Here is a 23,298-nt window from a genome sequence, read left to right as displayed (position 1 = left end):
CTAACTGCTTGCTCCCTCACACTGCAACTAATGATTATTTTCATTATCGATAAATCTACTCTTTATATATTATTTTAAAATCAATCCCTTTGTCTGTAGAACAAGAAGTTAGAAAACACCTGTAATAATATTTACTTATTTTTTTTGTTCTTATTTCCTCTCATCCCTCTGTCGAATGATACAGGCCTGAACTGCAGTTTATGCACATTGTCGTGGATGTGCACGGATGTTTGTGATAAGGAATCCTGTGGAGAAATACATGCACACATCTCTCTTTGTGTACATGCACCACGTACGGGGGAGGTACTCACTGTAGGAGTCATATCCTTAATCCCAGAACTGTTTATCCGCAACTTCACTGTATCAGAGAGAAATATGTCATCACGGCACACTAGCCATGTTTTGAGAGGGGTCATGTGATCTCAGACCTGTGAGGCATGAATAGAGAGGAGGAATGTGGATCCACCTTTCGCCCCATTGTCCCCCCCCCCCCCCCCCCGGCTTTCTGACTCTGCAGCCGTATGAGTATCAGTGGGACAATGAGGGGGACTGTTAATGTTTAAAACAGCTGAATGCATTCGACCCGAACAATGAGTCTCAGCTGTCAAAGACGCAGCCAGGACAAGGCCGCGCTTTTAGCACGTCAGCGGGGATAATGTTGCGAACCGAAAGTTTGGGGATTCGTTACTATGACTGGTTCTACACCTGATTGGGGTGTATTCCATTGTTGGTCCAAGGATTTGATTTCGGAAACTGGGCAACAGGTGTGGCTGTCCACGTACTTATTTACATTTTGCTTTTGATTTTTAAAAGTGACACTGTGTCCATGTATCTCCTCTATGGGGCAGTCTGGAAAAAAACAAAAGGCAAAACCAACACTATAAACAACTTTGACATGGGATGGGAAAAAAATATTTAAATCTGAGATAATTGAACTCATTTTCTCAGGTCATTTGGAAGGTTAACCGTACCCGCTATAAATTGAAAGAAGCTGTCTGAACTTTTCCCAAACTTTCCCGGCACACCATGTCCACATATTGTTCACAATAACAAAGGATCGTCAAGTGATCGAGTTACATTAACAGGTCAGTAGCACTGCATTTGTCATCAGTCTCATATATCATTTTGAATACGTCACTTTTGACGTTATTTGATTACTAGACCAACAGCAAAGCCACATGAAAGTGGAGCCCCGCGCCTGTTAGTCACAGGCTGTTACAGGTTGTATGGGAATGGTGATAATATTTATGTTGCACGTTAACCTCGCGGCACCTACTGTAAATACAGATGCGATGAATGATTCCTAGAAAAATTCCCCAGGTCTTTCCACACGTGTTTTACATAATTAAACAATGAATACCCCGAGAAAATCGGAGATAATTCTGGGTTTTTTCTTTTTCTGCTCTCGGCTCGGCTCAGGGTTTCTCTACGGATTGAGGGTTAAGTCTCTTACTCCGTCCCTCCTTCCTCGTCAAAGCTGCTCTACAGATAATGTCACAAAAAAACCGTCATCCACTTAAAAGGAGGCAGTCTTTAGTTATTCGCATGAAAAGTTGTCATTGTGGAGATATGGTGCATGAGCTGTTCCCAGGTGAACTGCTGCCAGATGAAGAGAAGTAGAATAAACAGGCATTTCCCTTTTGAATTTGAGTGAAGTAGAAGTAAAAAAGTATCTTGGAGCACCTTCTGCGTCGAAACACTGACACCCCGATGACCCCGTGGACTTCCCAGCAACCCCCACACTCACACAAACTACTGACACCATGTTGTTTCCTGTGCTAGGACGGGTCAAGAGCTGTGATTGATGAAAAGCTCCTGATGCCAAAAGGGCGACTAATGAGTAGCTAGTACTGATAAGTCTGGTGGAACCGGATACGAAGTGACGGTGATTGAATAGCTGTTTCGGGGCCCTGAAATTCAGATGAAGCTTTCCTGCGGAGCCACTTGGTCCCGGCCCCCGTTGTTGAACCACGACGAGATGAGGATTTAATAATGTTTCCTTTAAAGTTCTGCTCTTCAGATTAGATGACATAATGCCATTATTCTCCCGTGGATTTTACTTTCAATATTTTTTGTTGAAAATATGGCACAGTGGATACAAAGAAATGACAACTTGACAGTGAGTCAAAACAAATGTCATAATTTCTGACTTTTCTTTTTTTTTTTTAGATATTACAGGAAGGAATAACCAAACTATAATAATCATCATAATAATAAAAATAAATAATAATAATAATACAAAAAATAATAAAAAATGTGTGTGTGTGGGGGGGGGGGGGGGGGGGGGGGGCTATCAGTCAGGAGACAGAGAAGAATATTAAGAAGGATTGCCACCATTCTCCCGTGGATTTCATGAGGTTGACATCGAACATCTGGATGTGTTGCAGTGATATTTGGTTTCCTTTTTACCATGAATTTTAACGACTTCAGTGACCCGTTAACTCTTCCTCTGGCGCCACCATCGAGTCAAAGTGCTTTGTCGGTCAGAATCAGCCGTTGTGCTCGTTGAGCAAATCTAACAAGCCAAAACTACGATGGCGAACATGGTTACAGCTGCCAAACATCAGCACGTTGAGCATCAGCACCGTGGACCTTTCTAGCAAATGCTCGTGGATCAAACCAAGGTGGTGAACATCGTAGGTCAGTTTCATATTAATACATAAGTCGTAATACTTTGAATAAACTCTAAAGACACCGACAGGTTGCAGTCGTAAGATGCGCCTCTAGAAAGTAATTGGCATGAACCAGACTGTAGAGTCCACATGACCTGTCTTACCTCTGTCAAGGCCCCCGGGGGGAATCTGAGCCAGGCACTGATAAGTTCACTTGACAGCGTTCAAAGGCTTCACTCCACTTCCCCTCTCCGAGGTCAGTGTCTGGCAGCACGGACAGCGGAGGTCAAGCTCCTGTCAGCCCCTTAACAAAAACAGCTTGTGTTCCCCAACAATCGGGGGCTTGTTGGAGGCTTGCAGCGGCATCATGACAGAAGTGAGCGGACGGTGAAACTGAATCCCAACCCTTCTCCCTTCTTCCCACTCCCTCACCACGTCCCCGCTGCCCAGGTCCTCGGTCACTGTATCGTCAAAGCGGAAGCCTTCACGCTCGCCACGGCCGGGAGCATCTGGCCACGGCACGTGACTCTCCCACTTCATGCAATGTGATGAGGTGATTTATATTTGCAAATCTGTTATGAGAAAACATTGAAGATTGCCCATCAAAATTCATTCCCCAGAGCCAAAGCTGACGTCTTCAAATTGACCATATACCAAAATGATATTTAAGTCACAACAACGGGGCAAATGTTTGGCGCGTGTCTTCGATAAATCAGCTAAGTGGTTGATTTAATTGCGGTTACAATTTCTGTTGATCAACTAATCAACCGCAATTTTCTACTTCTCAATCCCATTAAAGTCTCTCGAACGCCCCGATTCACGCTCAACGTCCCAGCTGGGCGTGGTCACAGTTGGAAAGTAAGACCACACAAAGGTATCCTGCAGAGTTTTTGTGAGTGTCCCTGACTTGTTTGAATGTTGTGCACACACACACACACACACACACACGCACACACACACACACACGTAGACATGTGTGAACGTTACAGATAAAAGGATAAGAAGAAGGATGTGAGTGAAGACACTGGGATGTACATACATGTTAAATATATATATATATATATATATATATATATATTTTTTTAACTCTGCTTTGCAAATGTTTTATAAAGAAATGCATCCAACGCATTTGTATGACCTGCAGGACACGTGCAATAAGAAAAGCTGAACATAATCATGCCGTGTATTTGTCCAACGTCTAACAATGTCTTTCCGTTTACATGTTGTGCCCACGAACACGTGATTACAGAGCGGACACTCGTTTAAACCCAGTGATCCCTTCACTGTCTGCTGTGCTCAGAAGATACACATTATCCCTCTCAGCCGTTCACTCCGCTCTACCTGAGTCCATCTCCTTCATTCATCAATCTCTCCAGCTTTAAGCCAAAGACGTTCATTCTTCTCTACTTTCGACGCCCATTACGGGACATCAGCCTGAGCGGCCCCGGGGGTCTCGCCTGCTCATTGGTGGGAAGGGAGCGGTCTTCCTAGGGGACACGGGTCAGGTCGCAGGAAGGTTCTGGCTTTGAACCGAAAGGGGATTTTTAGTATTGGGGCAGGACACACCCATTCCCACTGCAGCTATCATTCAGATTCAGAGAGTGGGATGTTTATGTTCATTTAGCAGTGATTGGGCGTAACTATACTGTACTACACTGTTTTATCCTACTTTATGCCTCTACTCCACCAGTCATTTTTGCACGTATTACTCACGTATTACTAAATACATTTACTGGTTACATTTCAGATTGGGATTTTATATAAAACACATATGATAATCTTGTAAAGTAAAAATGCATCATTACAGATGTATTTTTTGCCTTGCGACTTCTTTCAGAAATGTAGTGTCTTGAAAAAGGAAAGTTTGTAAAAGAACAGAATACAACATTTTTGCAGACCATTCTTTAGCATTTCCTACCATAATCTTATGACCCCTCAGATTTATCTGGTGACCCCTGAGGAGGGGGCCAACCCTTAGGTTGGTATCCAGCTGTATATAAAGGAGTAATGTAATGGTTTATAAAAAAAACTGTATTTAGATCAACCAAAATTAAATAACAATATTTATATGTATGGTGTGTGCAGTGATATAGATTCCTGTTATGTTTATATGCACACACATATACGGTGTGTATGCAGCACTGGTAACGGAAATGTATGAGTGTGGACGTAGCCGTGGCTCTACTCTCTCTCTCTCTCACACACACACACACACACACACACACACACACACAGTGACACACACACACACACACACACACACACACACACACACACACACACACACACACACATGCCACATGGCTCATTCAAAGTGCAAAATGTGACTTTGAGCAGGAAATGAGAGAGAAAATACACACACACAAGCAAGCACAGAGCTACACTATACTTTGAGTCACCTTTCCATCTTTGGCCAAATTCTAGCTGCACTAATATTATTTCCAGCTGTTTTCAAACACACACACACGCACACACACACTCACACACACACAAACACACACTCTCACACACACACACACACACGTACACACATACACATACACACACATGTACACACACGTACACAAACACACACACACACACACACACAGCTGAAGGGCGCCACCACCTGGCCGGCGACGGTCACTGAGACGATGAGGCAAAGAATTTCAATGAAAAAAAGAAATCGAAAGAAATCACGGTGAAGGTGATTTGGTGTCACCTGGTGGATTCCCACTGCCATTACAACTCTGTGGATATCTATAAAGTAATGATCACATCACTGACGGCAAGCTTAACCAAACAACATCATTTAATACATGATTTTGCAATACAAAACATCTGTGCAAAAATGTTCAGACATGATACAAAGACAAAGGCCTCTCTCGGTCAAAAGGAGAAGAACGTAAACCTTCTGATGGGCACACCGTTGTTAAATTCTAAAAGTATGTTTTTAGGTTGTTTTTTGAAAAAAAAGAAAAAGAAAAAAAAAAGGATCTAGAGTAAAAGAAAGTACAAAAATGATTCGCTTTTTGCCAAATACAAACGTACCTAGACTTGATTACGATTCACAGTCTTGTGTACAAGTGGTTTTCGCACTGTCAGAGCAGCACACGTGCGTCCTTGACGTTTAGAAGGTCACGTGTCTGAACTCAGATGCCTAGGTAGCTCGATCTGCTTCAGGGTAGGGAAACGATGGACACAGGACAGAGACGTGAGACAGCAACGGAATGAAAACTTGATGGAAAATCATTTTTGGACTGGATTGCGACACGGGGAACAAGTCTCGTCACCCGAAGGCGGAAGCAAAGTCTCCTCCGTCTCATGCCGCTCAAGGCAGACGATCAGCTTCTAAGTTGAAGAGATTTGGGTTGAATAAATTATCTCGGGGGTTGACTGAGGCTCGCCCTGAGATACGCTGGCGACCGGTACAGGGGTGTGGCCCCCGTTCCCCCTCTCACCCAACGTTGCCTGGGTCGAGCTCCGGCCTGACCGCAACCCCTGCAGGGATGAGCCGTGTAGCCTGACTGAGGTGGATGGAATATATTTTGATTTCAACGCTTCCGTCGAGTATGAGCAGCTGCTGTTTTTCTTGCTGTGACCTCAGACTGAATACTGAAGTGAATAGATTACAGTCGTGTTCATCGACGCGTGGCGAACATCTTCCCAAAGACCACAATGCACTGTGTTAGGCTGATTCAACTGGGCTTCGGAATATCCTCGTGTCGCGTGCAAAGTATGTGCTTGATTAACAACTGTCGCTGATGATTGGTGACACAAAGATCTGTAAACAACAGGAGTGCAACACGTGCGGTTAAACTTTACTTTTTTTCTTTCGAATGACCGAAAACCAATGATTGTCTCCTAACACAGATACTGTGGGATTCCTCAGGGCTGACATTACAAACTGTTCCATTACTACAGCTGATTCTATCAATGACAAGAGCATCATATTTAGCCATTAGCCATCTAATCAACCATCGTCATGACAGCATCACGTGATCACAGGACTGAGAGTTAGTCGTTAACACACACACATACACACACTCACACTCACACACACACGCACGCACGCACGAACGCTCACGCACACACACACACACACACACACGCACACAACTTCATATCATTAAGGAATTACACGGGTAAATGCATCCAAACCATACTGATACAGAACCAGATAAGAACCTGATAAGAACATACACACACACACCTCTCTGCACAATCTGTCCCCGTCTTTTTCCTTAATTACAGCACTACCTGTTATGAGTTTTATGTATTTTTATCCTCCCCGTTTTGTGTACTTTCATTCCTCCATGTCTCGAATGGTTTTTATTTTTTTTACACAATACAGACGCCATAAAAAACAAGGAAAGTAGAGGACAGAGATATAAAGACAAAGCCCTGTGAATAAAATCTGTAAACTCCTTCAAAATTTAGACAATGAAAAAACTAAAAACAAAAAAAACCCCTCCTAAAATCTCCAAAATATCAAAAAAAAAAAATCCAATGTACATTAAAATTCTTTACGCGCGTGACGAAATGTCAGCAGTCAGTTGTTGAACGGTAAAACTGACCCCGGCCCTCGTGTGGTGGATTGAGAGTGTTTGCCAGTGAGAGCGGTCCAGTTTGGCTGTGGGGGTGCCTGTCGAGGACATGAGGATACGAGCGGTGTGAGATTTTTTTCGATGTGTAGACGTGGAGGCGGTTCTCTGCTGCCAGCTTTGAAGTCGGACGCCATGTTTGCCGGGGGCTTGGAAGATAGAGACGGCGAGATAAGCAGACGGACAAATGATGACGCGAGCACAGAGACGAATAGCGAGGAAGGACGGGAGAATGGACGGCTGATGCAGCGTTTACTGTTCAATCCACACACACACACACACACACACACACCAAAATAAAAAAGAAACTACACACACACACACACACACACACACACACACACACGCACAAAACCTTGTTCCTCAGCCTGGGCAGATTGCAGTACACTGAGGTTTGAAGAAGGCAAAGAGGCCTGCGTCCGAGTTGGCGAAGTCTCAGACAGTCATGTTTGAGTTTGCACAAAAACATTCGGTTGTCACCTCTGAAAGGAGTGCGCTCGAACAATGACCATTGTTTCAGATTCTGCCGCTTCGATTGGAGAGCTCCCGTGTAACAGGCGTGTAAAATGCTGCAAAAAGTTTAGCGCCAGGGTCCAGCTCCAGGACGGCTGTGTTTGTTGGGGGGGGGGGGGGTTCGGTGCTGGTCCTCTGTCCACCACACCTCTGGGTTTGATCAGGCTGCCGTCCATTCTTGCTCAATTGTCTTTTCCTGTACAAGCTTTAATGTACAGCACACTTTTGTCCATTCCGATGTCCAGAAGCGGGCAAGTCGCACCGCAGCTGCGAGGGGACCTGAAGGTCACGATGATGGGTCACGTCAGTGTCTCCTTGACGTCCCGCAGGAAACGGTCCTTTGAGTTGACACAGGATGGACTTGCTACTCTTTCACCGTTAAAGTGTTTTCCATGATAAAACGTTCTTTGGAATATATATCTTTGTATTCCGTCCATTCGGGACGTATGTACCGTATTTACACAGAGGTTAAAATAATAACGTTTTCAAACCGTGGTGGTGGAGTACACTTGCTTTAAACAGTAAGGCGTTGAAAAGTCAAACAGCTGTGTATATACTTGTGTAGCTGCGGCTGTGTCTCTCGCACGCCCACACGTGCTTCCAGACCTGGTTCCGTTCGGTCCCTGCGTGACCAGAGGAGCGCTATAATATCAGGCGAGTGTCCTGTCTGTCTATCTACAGGTCTGCGGTGATGACCGAGTCGTTGTACATGAGCACGTCAGAATCTGCGTTGAGCAGCGCCGACGTTTGCGATCCGTGGTCCAGCTGTCCCACCCCCTTCTGAGAAATGTGTCCGTACATCTGAGCCGCCCCGCCGCCGCCCGGCATGATGCAGTGGGAGAGCAGCGGCGCGTTGGCGTCGTGGTTGGAGCCCGTGGTGGAGGGCACGCCGCTGACGTGGCCCGTGCTGGTGGAGCCGCTCGCGCTGCTGGGGGAGCGGCTCTTCGGAGGAGGCAGGTGATGCTGGATTACCCGGGCGGGCGGAGCAGGGGGAGCGAAGTGGGCAGGAAAAGCTGCGTATCCCGTGGGGATGGGGTATCCGTTGACGGGGATAAAGCGCTGGTGGGTCTGGGACACGGCCATGGGCGCCCAGGCCGTCATGGGACCCATCTGGCCTGGCGAGGTCATGGCCTGGGGCGGGTAGAGGTATCCCGCGGCGGCGACGGCGGCAGCGGCGGCGTACCGGGGGTTGCTGAGGTTGCTGACGGGGCTGGCACTGAGCGAGGTGGTCTGGGTGGTGGCGTTGCCTCCGCCGCCAGAGGGAGTGCTGGAACTGGCGTGGGACGACAGCCCCTCCCAGGCCCTCAGGCGGGTGTGGATGTCCTTGAACCTCGGCCTACGTCCTGGTCCCTCCTGCCAACACTCGGTCATCAAGCCATAGAACCTGAGGGGTAAAAGAATCAGACAACAAAACAAAATGATTTTAAGTACTTTGAATTAAAATCCAAGAAAACTCCACTCTCTTAAAATAATATTTTATTAAAGCTCTAACAGAAGAGAGCACCCCCCCAAAACCCCTAATTTGAGTCCAGGAACCTCTCCCACCAAACCATTTTGAAGCTAGTTTTAAAACATAAAATCTCAATAAAGACCCAAAATAATTGTTTTGTTATGAATTAGAATATTGTGAACAAATACTTAAATATTACACGATACATTGCGATGAATTCTATAAAACTTTTTTGTGCACGGTGTTTGTTTTTAGAGGTGAGAACAAGTACACATTTGAAAATCAATATCACGGTATTCTTGAGCATTATAATCTCAAAATCACACAAGGCTCTAAACCTCTGAATGTTGGGCATCTGGTGGCCTAGTGAGTATTGTTTACCTGTTACTGTTTGATTATGTCATAACACACTCTCTCTCCCTCCGTGCCTTTATCTCGACTATAACTTTGTGTCTACTCAAAGGGAATAATGCCTCCTCAAGAAAAATCTTAGCGCTGTGAATATGGAACTGAAGGTTAAGAAGGTGTTGCCGTACCACTCACAACACGGAAGATACAACAACATGAACCCACCTTGGCGGGCAGTCCTCGGGGCAGGGCAGCAGCTGTCTCTTTCTCACCATCTCCATCACTTCCTGGTTGGAGAAGCCGTAGTAGGGCTGCAGGCCGTAGCTGAAGATCTCCCACAGCACGACTCCGAAGGACCAGATGTCCGAGTCGCTGGTGAACTTGCCGTAGGTCATGGCCTCGGGGGACATCCAGCGGATGGGCAGCAGCATTTTGGGCTGGATGCAGAAGTAGTCGGAGGAGTAGATCTCTCGCGAGAGGCCCAGGTCGGAGATCTTGACGTGGAGCTGCTCGCCCACCAGGACGTTCCGGGCGGCGAGGTCTTTATGGATGTAGAAGTGACTGGCCAAGTACTCCATCCCAGCAGCCACCTGCACCACATTCGTTTGAACAAAACAACGACAATTTAGGGATTTGTTAGATGTAAACTACGCATTGAAAGGAGCAAGTTGTTAATTTTAGATGATCAAATTGGACAAGATGCACTCAACTTAGGCCAAGTTCAGACTACACAAGTTTCAAAGTTGTCAGATCGCCGTGCAGTTCACAACACATGACTGGATGTATGTATATGGATGTAAACGTGACTGGGAAAAACCCAAAAGCTTCTGTAGCTGTACAGTACGTCATTGTCTGACCTCCCCTTGCAGCAGATTTGCAGATTCCTGTTCACATTTTCAGAATCCTTAACACAATGGTAAATGTGATTACGCACACCAAGAGACAGATACACAACTCTCCACACACAGACAATCGTATTGCTGCAAAACTGGCCATTAAAATTTGTCAAAAATGACCCTCCCGCTCTTCAGTTTCATCCTGCTCACATTCCTGCGCTCTGATTGGCTGTGAGTCACCAATTTCGTCTAGATATTTAGCCCGCGAGAAATCAAGGCGAGCCTGTTGAATCAGATGCTTAAAAAACCGCCGGGCGTGAAAGCGGCGCACTAAGTTCTCTGACAGCCCACCTGTATGGACATATGCAGGAAGTCTCCGTGGTCCAGGCTGGATTTCACCGTGCCGTCCTCGTCGCTGCTGCAGCCCACGTCGGAGTGCGGCGAGCGCATGATGAGGAACTCGTGCAGGTCCCCTTGAGGGAGGAACTCGAACAGCATGCAGACGGGCTGCTCCTGCGTCACCACGCCCAGCAGGCACACCACATTTGGGTGTTGCAGCTCCGTCAGCACTGCCGCCTCCTGTGTTGGGAAACCGGATAAGTCATGTTTTCAGTAAAAAGAAGGAAGACGGCCCAACAAAGATTAGTAGGGGAAGAAAGTTGGAGAGGCTCTTTGAAGTGATACTCCATCTGCATTTATCTATGGGGTCTGAAGCAATGTGGCTTTTAAAGATGGCAGAGAGAAGTTTGCTTCATAATGGATCTATTTGCACTACGGTGGGCGATTGCTTCAGACCCAAAAATCAGATTTTGGGTTTAGATGTCACTTTAAATGTCAGACCTCTGCCTCGCCCCGCTGCAAATGGAAAAGGGAGGATCATAATTTACCCAAGTGATTTATTTCAATCCTCCTTCACAATCTCTGAATGTTTCTGGACAACCTGCCCGGAGTCACAGTTTATTTTCGGAACTAGTTCAAGCAAATTCAATCGACTGTTCAGTGATTATTTTTCTTGCCACATACAGTCTCTGGTACATCCTTCCGTGGAAATATAACAAGTCATGCTCCCCGAGGCTCGTGTGGGAGACTGAACTTTTCCAAAGGGAAAGTTGTCTTGTACAAACAGCAGCGTTTTAGACTCACATTTCCTTTTACCAATTCACACACATTTACCAGTTAAAAGCAATGTATTCTTATTAAGAGTTGCTTTAAAGGTTACTATTTTCTTCCTTTCTAAGCTACTTAAGGTATCCCATCTCTTTTATAGATGGATGTATTCAATAGACACTTAAAGGGGCAGTACGCAATTGAGGAGAAAGCTTTTTGTCTCTCTCAGTTATTGTTGCGAATTTACTGCTCTGGATGGGCCGGTACGGGAGTCCGACGCACTGACCACTAGGCCAAACTGTTCACAAACTGCTCTTCAAGTGTTGCGTGGTGCGGGCCGCAGCATTTTTTTGTTTTCGATAATAAAAAAACAAAAAGTAAATCGAAAACAAAAAGGCGACAGCTTACGGACGGTGAGGAAATATTCACAGATTTCTGCAAAACGTGTATTGCTTTAGAATCGCCTACCGCCCCTTTAAGTATTTCTTTGAAAGTATGCAAAATTGGTCAAGTGAATTAAAGCTTTTCCGTGGACGCATTTTATTCTGCACCTGCTGGAAGTCGCCCCACTGCTGGGTACTGGAGAGATCCTTCAGGGTCTTTATGGCCACAAGCTGTGCCTGGTCCATGCCGGGTAGATACAGGTGACCCTTGTAGATCTTCCCCAGGGTGCACCCTCCGAGCTCCTCCATGAAGCGCACGGCCGACAACGGGAGCTCTTTGGCCTTGCTCTGCCGAGAGAGACAGGGAAGAGAGGGGGAAAGGAAAAAAAGGGGGGAGAATTGAGCTCAGGAGTGATGTGACAGAAACAATTACACCATTATTTACTTTGTCGGGCAAATGCTCTTTCCTCACCATCATCACTCACTTGTTGAAAAGTGAAAATGTCGGCGTGAGGTTAACAATCGCTGCTTCTTAATTCGTTGCAGGCGAACTGGCCTGATGCAACAGCAAATGTGTGTTTGAGCGTGTCAGTGTGTGAACGAAATAATAAATATTCTGGAGAGTTGACGCAGTAACTGTCCCGGTCAGACTCAGTCCATCACGTCAAGGCCCTAATGACTCCCCGTAAGCCTTTGGAAAGCAATGTGGGAAAAAGGCGAAAATCTGGCAGATTAAAGATGTAATTTATTCGACATGTAAGCAGCATTCGGGACGGAGCAATTAACCCTTTTGCCAGTAAAACTGTAGAATCAGCTGCAGAAATAACAGCGAGAGCTTTGGCACTGGCTTTTTTCTCAGTCTTTCGTGCCCGTCAGGTTTATTTGTAGAGCTAAATCTTAAGCTGTGGGGTTTCAAGCAGGGCGAGCAATGAGTTCCAGTGGGCGAAGATTTCATGTAAACAATGAGGATTTGCATTGTGAGGAAAGACATATGCCCGAGTTAAAAAATGATATCTGGTGATATATTTTCAACTCCACTGTCTTGTTGACTATTAACCAAACATCTCATGTTGCACTGATTTCATTCATTACATTGAACATGAGCAGTAATATTTGCTAAAAAAAATAAAATAAAGTGACAGTTTTTTATTTAAAGAAAATTACTTTAAAAGTCAAACGATCTATATATATATAACCTACTCTTACAGATTTACATCTTTTGCTGGGCGGTTTTTTGAAACCACAATGCTACAGATCCAAAACCAGCGTAGATATTTAAAACGTGAGCTTCTGTTCGTTTGTTTTTGCTTAAAGAAGTGCACAATTTGAAGAAACTTAATGTCCAACATTGAATATGTACATGTGCACAAAGAACTTCTTGGGTTTGATTGCTTTTCCTTGGTGACTCCAGCAAAACTCTCATATCTAAGAGCTGTGCAGGTGATCTCAGAAACAGAGGGAGTGGGGATTTTGTGAGTGTGTGTGTGTGTGTGTGTGTGTGTGTGTGTGTGTGTGTGTGAGAGAGAGTGTGTGAGTATGTGACTGTACTTGGGAGAAGATAAAAGGTGAGGAGAGGTTGGCAAAGATTTTCAGATTCCAGGAACTCAAGAAATTCCTTGGTGAGCACACACACACACACACACACACACACACACACACACACACACACACACACACACACACACACACACACACACACACACACACACACACACACACACACACACACACACACACACGCCTTTATGAGCTTTGAGGGGGGTGGTGAGTGAGTGAGTGAGTGAGTGTGTGTGTGTGTGTGTGTGTGTGTGTGTGTGTGTGTGTGTGTGTGTGTGTGTGTGTGTGTGTGTGTGTGCTTTTCTGATTGTGTATTAGATTGTGCGTATGGGAGGAGTGTGCGCCCTGCTCATGTTATGAGAGACAGATGTTTTAAGTTATGGGTTTGTTTCAGCCCTTCTTCCCCACCGCCCCCCCAACACCCAAACCCTCAGATCCTCCTTACACCACCGCAGGTTTGTGCGCGTGTGCGTGTGTGTTTATGTGTGTCTAAATGGATTGTCACAGGCAGTGGCCCCTGGGTGACCCCTGGAGCAAAGCCTGCTGGGTAGCGGCCTAACCCGAAGAGAAGAAGGAGACTCACCTTGGCAATATCATACATAATTTACCACTCATCAAATCCCTTTAAAAAGGTAGAAATTACACTTAAATCCATAACAAGTCTTAAAGGTTATAACAGCTAGGGACCAAGCTAGATGTATGAACTGGAAAACAAAGCTTGGATGGTTATGCAGCCTGATATCTGTGAACAATATCTAAATCCATAACTGCATGGCTGTCACTCTCGCAAACCTGGTTTGATGTAAGGTCAACTCGACTCTTCGCAGATTCAATGTCGTCATCTTAACTCAGCCAGGAATGATTCCCGTTTTTAGGTCGGTGAAATTTATTGTTTTCACCATTCCCCCCAAAAAACGAAAAATAAACCAGAGATATTAATGGCTTCTGATGCTTCTGTGACATTATGCGGGACCTCTCTACAGCTGCAGATGGTAATATCATACACATTACCTTGAGCGTCAGCCCTGGTTTTGCACAAGCAGTCGCGCTGTCTGGATAACCGCCACCAGCCCTCCACCCACCCACCCACCACCAACATTATGTGGGGAAAAAAAGATAAACAGGCATGATACGATATGCGAGTGTGCAGCCTTCGGAGAAATATGATCCAGATCCTAATGGGAGCTGTGTGTTTACTGGCAGAGCAGAGGGCCGATAATCTACATTACAAAGAAGTTCTGTGAAAGGAGGAGGAGGGGGGGAAGGAGGAGGAGGAGGAAGGATTAAATAGAGAGGGGTGAAAGGATGGAGGGGAGAGACAGGGGAAGAGCAACAAAAGAAAGAAAGATGGACTAGGTGAGAGAGGACTGTGAGGAACAGACACAGTGGGGGAGAGATAAACAAAGGGAAAGAGCTGCAGAGCTGAACTCTCCTGGACCTGCGGACGATAGAGATCTGAGGCTTTGGCTGAGACGGAGAATTTCCACACGCACGCACTGTGTGAATGTTCTACACTCCAGCTTTTTCCTGTCGCGGCGGTACAGCGGTCTGAGGCGCAGCCGAGGTGTACCTTGTCCATCGTATACAGGTCGATGATTCTACGAGCTCAGAAAAGGCACAGAAAGAGTCACGTGCCGCGGCGGCGCTGCTCTCTACCTTCGGCTTGTACGCGGTGCTGAGCATGGACATCTCCACGTTCTGCCCGCGCACTGGTTTGGGCTGGCGCGGCGCGGGAGGCCTGGGCGACTTCTGGTTGTTGCGGCACACACAGATGAAGAAGAACAGCAGGGCGATGGCCAGCGGGATGGCCACACTGGGAACCAGGATGTACAAGATCTCCATGTTGCCGCCGCCAGACTTGTCCTTGTGGTCTACGGTACGGGACGGAGCGGAGAGACAGAGGAAATAATGTCAGAGCTAACGATTGCTGCACGACTCTGTTTCACCTGCGCGTGTGACGGAGACGTGAACACACTCCGGCCCCTCACCGCAGATGGGTATGTCGCACAGCTCCATGCGGACCCCCTCGTCCAGAGTGAAGCACCAGGGGGCCTCGTGTTTGTTCCCCGGGTTGCGGCAGTACGAGTGTCCCCCGTTCAACTCCGGGTAGCGGAGGGCCAGGTAGGTGTGGCTGTGTGGGTACTGGGAGTTCCACGGCTGACACTGGCGGCCCGACTTGGTCACGCTGACCGTCCCGCGGTAGTCGGCCCCGCTGCTGTTGTAACACTTGTGATCTGGGAAGTGAGACAAAAGAAGGAAACTTCGATTAACCGCTTTGACTCATTTTTGTTCACGCATATCTGCCAAAGGTTTACTGGTTCACAGGCTAAATTATTAAAATCATTCCCCTCGAGAGAAGAAACAGGAGATAAATCCCCAAATTGAAAATTGTTCTTGTGCTACGTTTAATCATACTTGGCCGATGCATTTTATTCTCCTATCAGATCATACTTGGACCCACCAAAAACTAAAATGTTTCCAGAATTGCTCCTCTTAGCAACTACAACAGAGGCCACAGGTATACAACTCCCCACACATTAATAATGAGCAGTATTAAGAAGCAGAAGCAATAAACAAAGTCGTGTAACGAGCCGGCGAACGGGTCTTACTCTTGTTGATGGGCTCGGCCATTGGGATGCCGATCCTCAGACAGTTGGCAGCCTCCGGACTGTCCGAGGCGGCCAGGTCGTCGCAGTTGGGCAGTTTCAGTGTCTTCAGGATTATGGGGTTCGAGCGGGCGATGATGTACTCCGTCTTGCACAGGTCGTTCTCCAGGATCTCGCACTCGTCCTTGCACAGGTCCCGCGGCTTGTCGGCCCCCGAGCTGCGGTCGCACGTCGGGAAGGCGAAGTGGCAGAGGGAGGGGATGGCAAACTGGGAGCAGCGGTCGGACAAATGGTTGGACGTCCCGATCATGGTGAAGGCCGCTGGGAACGAGGGAGGCCAAGGTGGCATCAGAACAGACAAAGATCACTTTCGTCAACGTCTTTGAAATAGTGTAGGGTAAAAGTGTATCTGTAAATTCAGCAATTTAGCAAGTTTCTATTTTTAATTGTTGTTTGAATGATAAAAGACTGATTTATCTGAGATATTAGTTGATTCCGTGCTTCTAGATGAGTTAACCATCCCGTGCTCACATTTGCAACTAACTAAGCATCCACACACATCAAAGACGGGGACTGACAACGAAAGCTGCAGCATTAAACGCATGATTCATAGACGTTCTGGCCGTTTATTGCAAACATATGCTTTTCTGCGGTTGACACTGCCAGGAAGGCCGATCTGTCGGAGGGGGGGAGGGGTTGGAGGAGAGGACAAGCGATTTAAAAAGTAGATGAATAAAGTTTTGGCTATCGTCCAGACGCTTCGACGGCACACGATGCTCGGATAAAATGACAATAAACATGAGTAGAGGTGACGATAAAGTTTAGATGGTGGATGGCTTCTGAATTTTCTGGCCGTGTGAAATGAGTCATAAATCTTAATTATCACTTGTCCTTGATGTTGTGGAGACTGGGTTCATGGCCCTGTTGTCCCAGAAACTGGGACTGGGGCTGACAGCTGCACGGATGTATTTAACAACATATACACACAAAACTGACCCCCCAGGACATATTGCAATGCAAGCACACAAAACAAAAACACGCGAGCACAGACGCAGACGTGTAGAACAGTGTGAGAGAAGTGCAGCATGTTGGGCCATGTGCGCTGCCACACACACGCACACACACACACACACACACACACACACACACACACACACACACACACACACACACACACACACACACACACACACACACACACACACACACACACACACACACACACACACACACACACACACACACACACACACACACACACACACACAGTGGTGACCCTGCTGAACTTCCTTTGAACTCCACATGTGATGTTCTGTTTTGTTCCTCCTGCGCAGTAATCGCACGTGCGTGATGCATCAGAAAAATCTAAACTATACAGAACACGTTTAGAAAATCTGCAAAATACCAGTTTGTACCCACCCACGCCTCCCTCTCACCTGTGATCTGGGTCTCGATCTCGCCCTGCATCTGCAGCGAATCGACGAAGATGCTGCGGTTCCCGATGAAGCGTGCGCAGGCGATGCCTCTGTACGGTTGGCAGAATCCCTCTTCGTCGAACTCCTCCCTGAGACACACAGCACAGAGTACAGGAACGCAGACGCAGGAGAGAGAAGGGGAATGCTTAGAGGCCGTTAACAGTTTCCAGACCCGAAATTCGTTGCAGTGCACAGAAATACCACTAGAGGTCAGTCTCTCTGTTCTTCACACCCAAGGGGCTGGTCGCGCCTCAGTGGAAAGAAGAGCCGCTTGTTGTTGCGGGTACAGTAAGAACAGTTTTCCCCTTTGTTTGACTTTTGCTTGACTAAAGACAAGTCACACACAAGTCACCCCCCTCCCCCCCGACACACACACACACATACAAACACACACCCACCAACACCCAAGTTCACAGTAAATATGTAAACCACATTAAGAATTAATGTTTGGTTGTTTGACTTTATTGTTTATTGCTCAGGGATTTCATCATGGGCCATAATTTGAAACATATGGTCGCAGAGAGAGAGAGAGAGAGAGTGGTTGATGATCGTGTTTTCACAACAACAAGGCTTTTTACCTCCTTCAACGATTTTATGGGTCTTTTCTGATTTTACTTCCCCAGGTTGGCGCGGTCATTCTACGCTCCTGCTGTTCTTCCTTTCTTCCTCCCTTTCTTTTTCCAGCGACGCACCTCCCCCCCCCCCCCCCCCCCCCGCCTCCCATCTTGATCTGCCTCCATCCATCTCTCACCTCTCTGATTCTATAAAAACACACTCCCACACATAAACACGACACACACAGAAACCGCACGCTGACTCGCAGGCCGCTGGCTCAGTGTGAGATCACTGTGTCACGTGCTTTAAGTTGAGCCATATGAGGACTGGATGAGCAGAAGCAACCGCAGTATGAACGCAGGGGATGGGGGTGTACGATGCCACGCACACACACACACACACACACACACACACACACACACACACACACACACACACACACACACACACACACACACACGAGAGAAGCACGCTGTAGCTCCTGGCTGATTAAAAGTGCATCCTCATGCTTCAGATAATGGCAAACAGAAGCTCTCCGTTCGAAACCGACAGAGACTGTGAAATACTTCAAAATTAAACTATTAAGCGGACAGATGCAAGTCCGTAGCTCCGAGCGGCCGATTGGACCGACGGAAGTGCAGCGAAATGGCGACTTGCAACTTGTGGCTGGCTGTAAAAAAAACAGTTTGCCTGCCTCGTGGGCTTAATGCTTCATTATCGCCCGTCCGTGTACGCCGCTTTCGAAAAAACGTTTTCTTTTTACGAGGGGACGTTACAACGTGCGAATTACACTAATTACTGCTCAGAGGGCAATAAAATGCTCTAAAGATGCACCTGAAAGCAAGATGGCAACGCACACACACACACACACACACACACACACACACTCATGAGAATGCATTGTGGGCACACAAACAGCAGGGGCGTGTGAGATCGGGGTCACAAGGTTCCCTCTCTCCGAGGAGTGTGAAGTGACTGAAGGGCCAAGGTCAGCTCCCTGACTCTGCCCCCGTCTGTGCGGATCAAGATGAGCTTTCCAGACACACACGGACGGACACACACGCTAGAGCATTGGTCTCCACAGAGATATTGTAACATTGCGTTTACAGCCTAATCCTTGGAATATGTAATTTCCTACTAAAATGTGGATATCGCTAATAGTGACTTCATGTTGCGGTGCGCCTGCAGACGGCTTCGCGCCCCTCCATCGGAACCACAAACTGCTGCATCTTCAAATATACTTTTTCCTATGGCAAAGAGCTTCTTTTTTCCTGAAGTGTAAATCACAGCTGGTATTAAAAACTGGAAGAGAGCCTCCCAGTAAAAGAAAAGAAAAAAAGAAAGATTGGGGCTGCGACCCCTCCTGGCTGTAATGAAGCAGAATACCAACATGCATCTAAAGCATGAGAAACACACGCACACACACACACGCACACACGCACACGCACACACACACACACACACACACACACACAGAGGATAAAGAGTGATGGCTGGAGACGCATCCAGGCAGCCAAGAGGTTCGCTCGGTTGTGCGTCACCAAAGACGGTGTACACACACACACACACACACACACACACACACACACACATACACACACACACACTAACATCAAGCCACACACAGACAAGTAAATGACAAGGGAGAGGAGATGATCCACCACAGCCCAGCCAGATCCCCACAGGCAAATTACAACTCCAGCCAGTCCGGTCGGCCTCGACCGAACTGCTCGGTCCAAGTGACAAATCGCCCCTTCGCTGCTTTCTCTATTTCCACGTCTTTCCCCCCTTCCTCCAGTGGAATCAGACTGAGGAGCCGCGTCGGAAAAGGCACATGAAAGTGTCTGCACAAATGACTTAGAGCGTGTTTAAAGAGAGAAATGGGCAGGAGAAAGGCACACAAACCCAATCACATCTGAGACGTCGGAGGTTTTGCTGAAAATCTTTGCCTGGAATCCATTTGTGTCTGTGTGTCTGTGTAAGCCATCCCGGGCAGGGCAGGGAGAGCCAAGTGCGGTTGCTATTTGTGTAAACAGTGCATGGCTGTTTGGGCTTTTTATTTTACACACCAACGCCACGGGCCCTATGGTGTAATGTTTTATAATAGTAATTACAAGGGGGAGGCTTTTCTGTCTGAGAACCAATATAATCCAGATCTAAACAGAAAGGCGAACCCCACCGCAGAACGTAAACAAGGTATTTAGGACACTGAATCACTGTCCAATTACTTTTCTTTTCTTTTTCTTCCCCAGCCTCATTATTTATTCAGGGAAGCAATTGCTTAGCAGCAAACGCCTCCCTTTCCATTTGCGTCCACATGGCTGCGTACGTTTGCACCTGAGCGGTGCCAATGAGAGGCAGACGGCGGCCGCGGCGCCCGAGACAACCTCGAGACGGGGGAAGTTGGAGGAAGCTATTTAAAGCAGCAACGACCTGACAGGTTGTGAGTTTTCAGTACGCTTCATAAAACTGGGCGAGAAAATACAAATAGTTCAGTGTGAAACTTAGAAGTCAAGTCCTTCAGATTTGAGTACTTCAAGGAGAGTAAGAAAGATGAGTTAGGCGACAATAACAAACTATATCCTACTAAAAAGTGCTTTTCCTTGCATAAATTGCATAGTGCAAGTATTCAAAATGTATTATATGTATTCAGTGTTCATATTGGAAGCTATTTTAGATTTAGTCTTAAGACGAAAATGCTTATTAGTTTTAGTCCCATTTTTAGTTCATCCTTCATAGTCTGAGTCTGGTTTAAGTCGACGAAAAAGTCGTTACATGTTAGTCAACTTTTAGTTTGAAAAATAAATCTCTCTTTTAAAAAGAAATTAAATTAGGCTAATTCAAGTAACAGAAATTAGAATCATGGTGACAGTTTGTTTAAGTGTTGAAATTTGGAAAAATTACATTAACAACTAGCAATTTGCAATTTACACCACGAGCTGTTGTCCGACATGAACTGTGGAAAAATGTCCTGAAAATTGGGCCCGGACATTTGTCTATAAATTTGCCTTACACATTTGAAGAACGCAGCAGGAGATTGTCCTGAGTCGTCCTTCTGCGGAGAGCACACGGCCCGTCCTTTGGCAGGGCGTGACCATAATCCCGCTGAAAAAGCAACATCGACGGTGAGCGACGCCACTGCTGTGGCGCGCGCTTCGTAAAGCGGTCGGTTGGGAAAGACGGGGGTCTGTGACGAGCTCCGGGGGGTCGAGAGGTCGTGGAACTCAACACTCTTGGTTGGAGGGGGACATGGGAAGGATCCGTCCTTGAGGAGGCGAGGAGCTGAGGAGGCGAGGAGACGAAGGCGGCGTCTTGGATGTCAGGGGTTTCGTCTTCCAGGAGCTGCTGTGGCCGCTGAGCGAAGAGGAGATGAGCTGCATGGGGCCACAGCTGCTGGACCCCGAGTATTGATGACCCGCCGCTTCTTTCCCCAGCTCCCTTTTCAATGTTGGGAAGAAGTTGTGAAGCTCTCTTTAATGATATCAGGGAGCGGGTTTTTAAAGGCCCATGGTTTTTTGTGTGCAATTTTTGAATTACTTTGTTCCCTAAACTAAAGAATCCCAGATGAATATAGTCTGTTTTTTTGTTGTTTTTTTTTACCATTTTGTGAACGATTCTCATTATGTTGCATTCATCTTAATCCTTCAAGCCGCACATTCAGCCCCTCAGGAAACTTCTCCAACATCGGGCCAGGAAAAAACGGCGAAATTGAAAATTATTCCTAATACCAATGGGAGACGATTGTAAAGAAAATGTCTGCAGATCTCTAAAACACGGCGGCATGGTTCGGGAATGCGAAGGGTGCAAAAGAGCTCTTGCTTCCTCAGAGGCGACGAAGATAAGGTGACGTGCTGCAGGAAAGACCTCTGAGACATACGACTCTGTGATACGATGTCATGCGTGAACGGAGGGGGCGTCCGACAACCAGTCCAAAAAAAACAACAGACAACCGCGTGGTGGCTGACGTGGGTGTGACAATTCTGAAAGGCAACAGACTTCATGATCAGCAAAAACCTACATTTTGGATGTTGCCAAAGTCCCACTCTTATCTGCACACTGCCGGCTAAATGCACTGATATTCTTCAAAGGCGCACAAAGACCACAGGGCAGTGATTCGTGTGTCGGGGGCGCCCTACACTCACGGCGTAATTGAATTACCATAGGAGACGTGGAGAATACATGTGTGGTTGCAGGACGTAATGATCTCCGCACTGACAAGGAGCCAAAACGGCCACCGGAGGCTGAGGTTGACTGGGGTCTGCGGCTGCCAGTGGCCCGTGACCGCTGCTGGGAGCGAACAACGAGCGGGGGGGGGGGGGGCGGGGGCAACTGAGGCGCTTGCCTCGTAGGATACGATGGAGAGAAAAGGGGAGAAGGCCCTCCAGGGTCCTCGTGTTACTACTGTTCACTGACATGCAACAACAGAAGCTCCTGTCAGAGGGAAGGTTGGAGCGATTGGAGAGTGCAGCGGGATAAAAAGAAGGAAGCGAGAGCACGGATGAGAGATTATGTGGAGAGGACACGGGAATACTAACTAATGCAATCGTTGTGTGGCTCTCTGGAGAACCTCTATCACAGTGTTCCACCTGCACGGAGCACTTGCATGCACTCGATTGGTCGATGATGCAGTGCATGGCTTACGTCTGTGCACAACGGACATGTACTACTGGGGAAAACTTGAGTAATACTTTCATTAGTTGAAGTTTTTATTAGACGCCAGGGAAACAAATCCAGAAGGATTTCGCTGCTGTGCAAAGTTATTGCGACCAGAAATAAAGTATTCGCATTACAAGATGTGCGCTCGGACAGATTTGAGCTTGGCAACCGCAGATTAAGATCAAGATCTTTTTTTTTTAAATTGTCAAACACATCCGCATTGGCGTCCACTCGGTATCAATGGAGTGGTCCCATTTGACTGACCGAGGGGGCTGCATTTTTATATGAAGGCGCTGATGTGGTCCAAGTCACGGTGGCTATCTCTGCCCATGATAATTACTGTGTGTGCAGACAGTTCTTGTATTTACTTTAAAACAAGCAACTATTTCTGTTGCCAGGAATGTGAAATGCATCGCTCCCAGTCAGGCAGAGGAATTTTGTCCCGGAAAACACACACACAGTAGCAGGCAGTCGGTGGGTCTGGACCGTAGATGCTGAGGCTTTTATGAAACTGCTCACGGTCTGAATTATCCTTGATTTGAGATAGTGAGTCCAAATAAATATTATTTACAGACCGACTCCCGGATACACCGTACAGACGCTGGTGTTTGGAAGTG

The 23,298-nt window shown here is 46.9% G+C and overlaps 1 protein-coding gene across 2 annotated transcripts in view; it reads right to left on the bottom strand.

Moving 5' to 3' along the window:
- Nucleotides 1–5,385: 5,385 nt before the first annotated feature.
- The window catches only part of ror1 (receptor tyrosine kinase-like orphan receptor 1), a 113,870-nt gene continuing 95,957 nt past the window's right edge, over nucleotides 5,386–23,298 (bottom strand). For both annotated transcript variants that reach the window (XM_035648413.2, XM_035648414.2), the window contains 8 exons: nucleotides 17,432–17,559; nucleotides 15,999–16,316; nucleotides 15,378–15,623; nucleotides 15,046–15,260; nucleotides 12,001–12,180; nucleotides 10,694–10,921; nucleotides 9,732–10,096; nucleotides 5,386–9,092 (listed from right to left, as the gene is read on the bottom strand). In XM_035648413.2, the coding sequence (XP_035504306.1) occupies nucleotides 8,384–9,092; nucleotides 9,732–10,096; nucleotides 10,694–10,921; nucleotides 12,001–12,180; nucleotides 15,046–15,260; nucleotides 15,378–15,623; nucleotides 15,999–16,316; nucleotides 17,432–17,559 (2,389 nt within the window). In that variant the 3' untranslated portion in view covers nucleotides 5,386–8,383. The remainder of the gene's footprint in view (nucleotides 9,093–9,731; nucleotides 10,097–10,693; nucleotides 10,922–12,000; nucleotides 12,181–15,045; nucleotides 15,261–15,377; nucleotides 15,624–15,998; nucleotides 16,317–17,431; nucleotides 17,560–23,298) is intronic.

Source organism: Scophthalmus maximus, chromosome 13 (assembly GCF_022379125.1).
Source record: "Scophthalmus maximus strain ysfricsl-2021 chromosome 13, ASM2237912v1, whole genome shotgun sequence".
Classification (NCBI taxonomy): domain Eukaryota; kingdom Metazoa; phylum Chordata; class Actinopteri; order Pleuronectiformes; family Scophthalmidae; genus Scophthalmus; species Scophthalmus maximus.
This window is presented reverse-complemented; position numbering and strand designations above follow the sequence as displayed.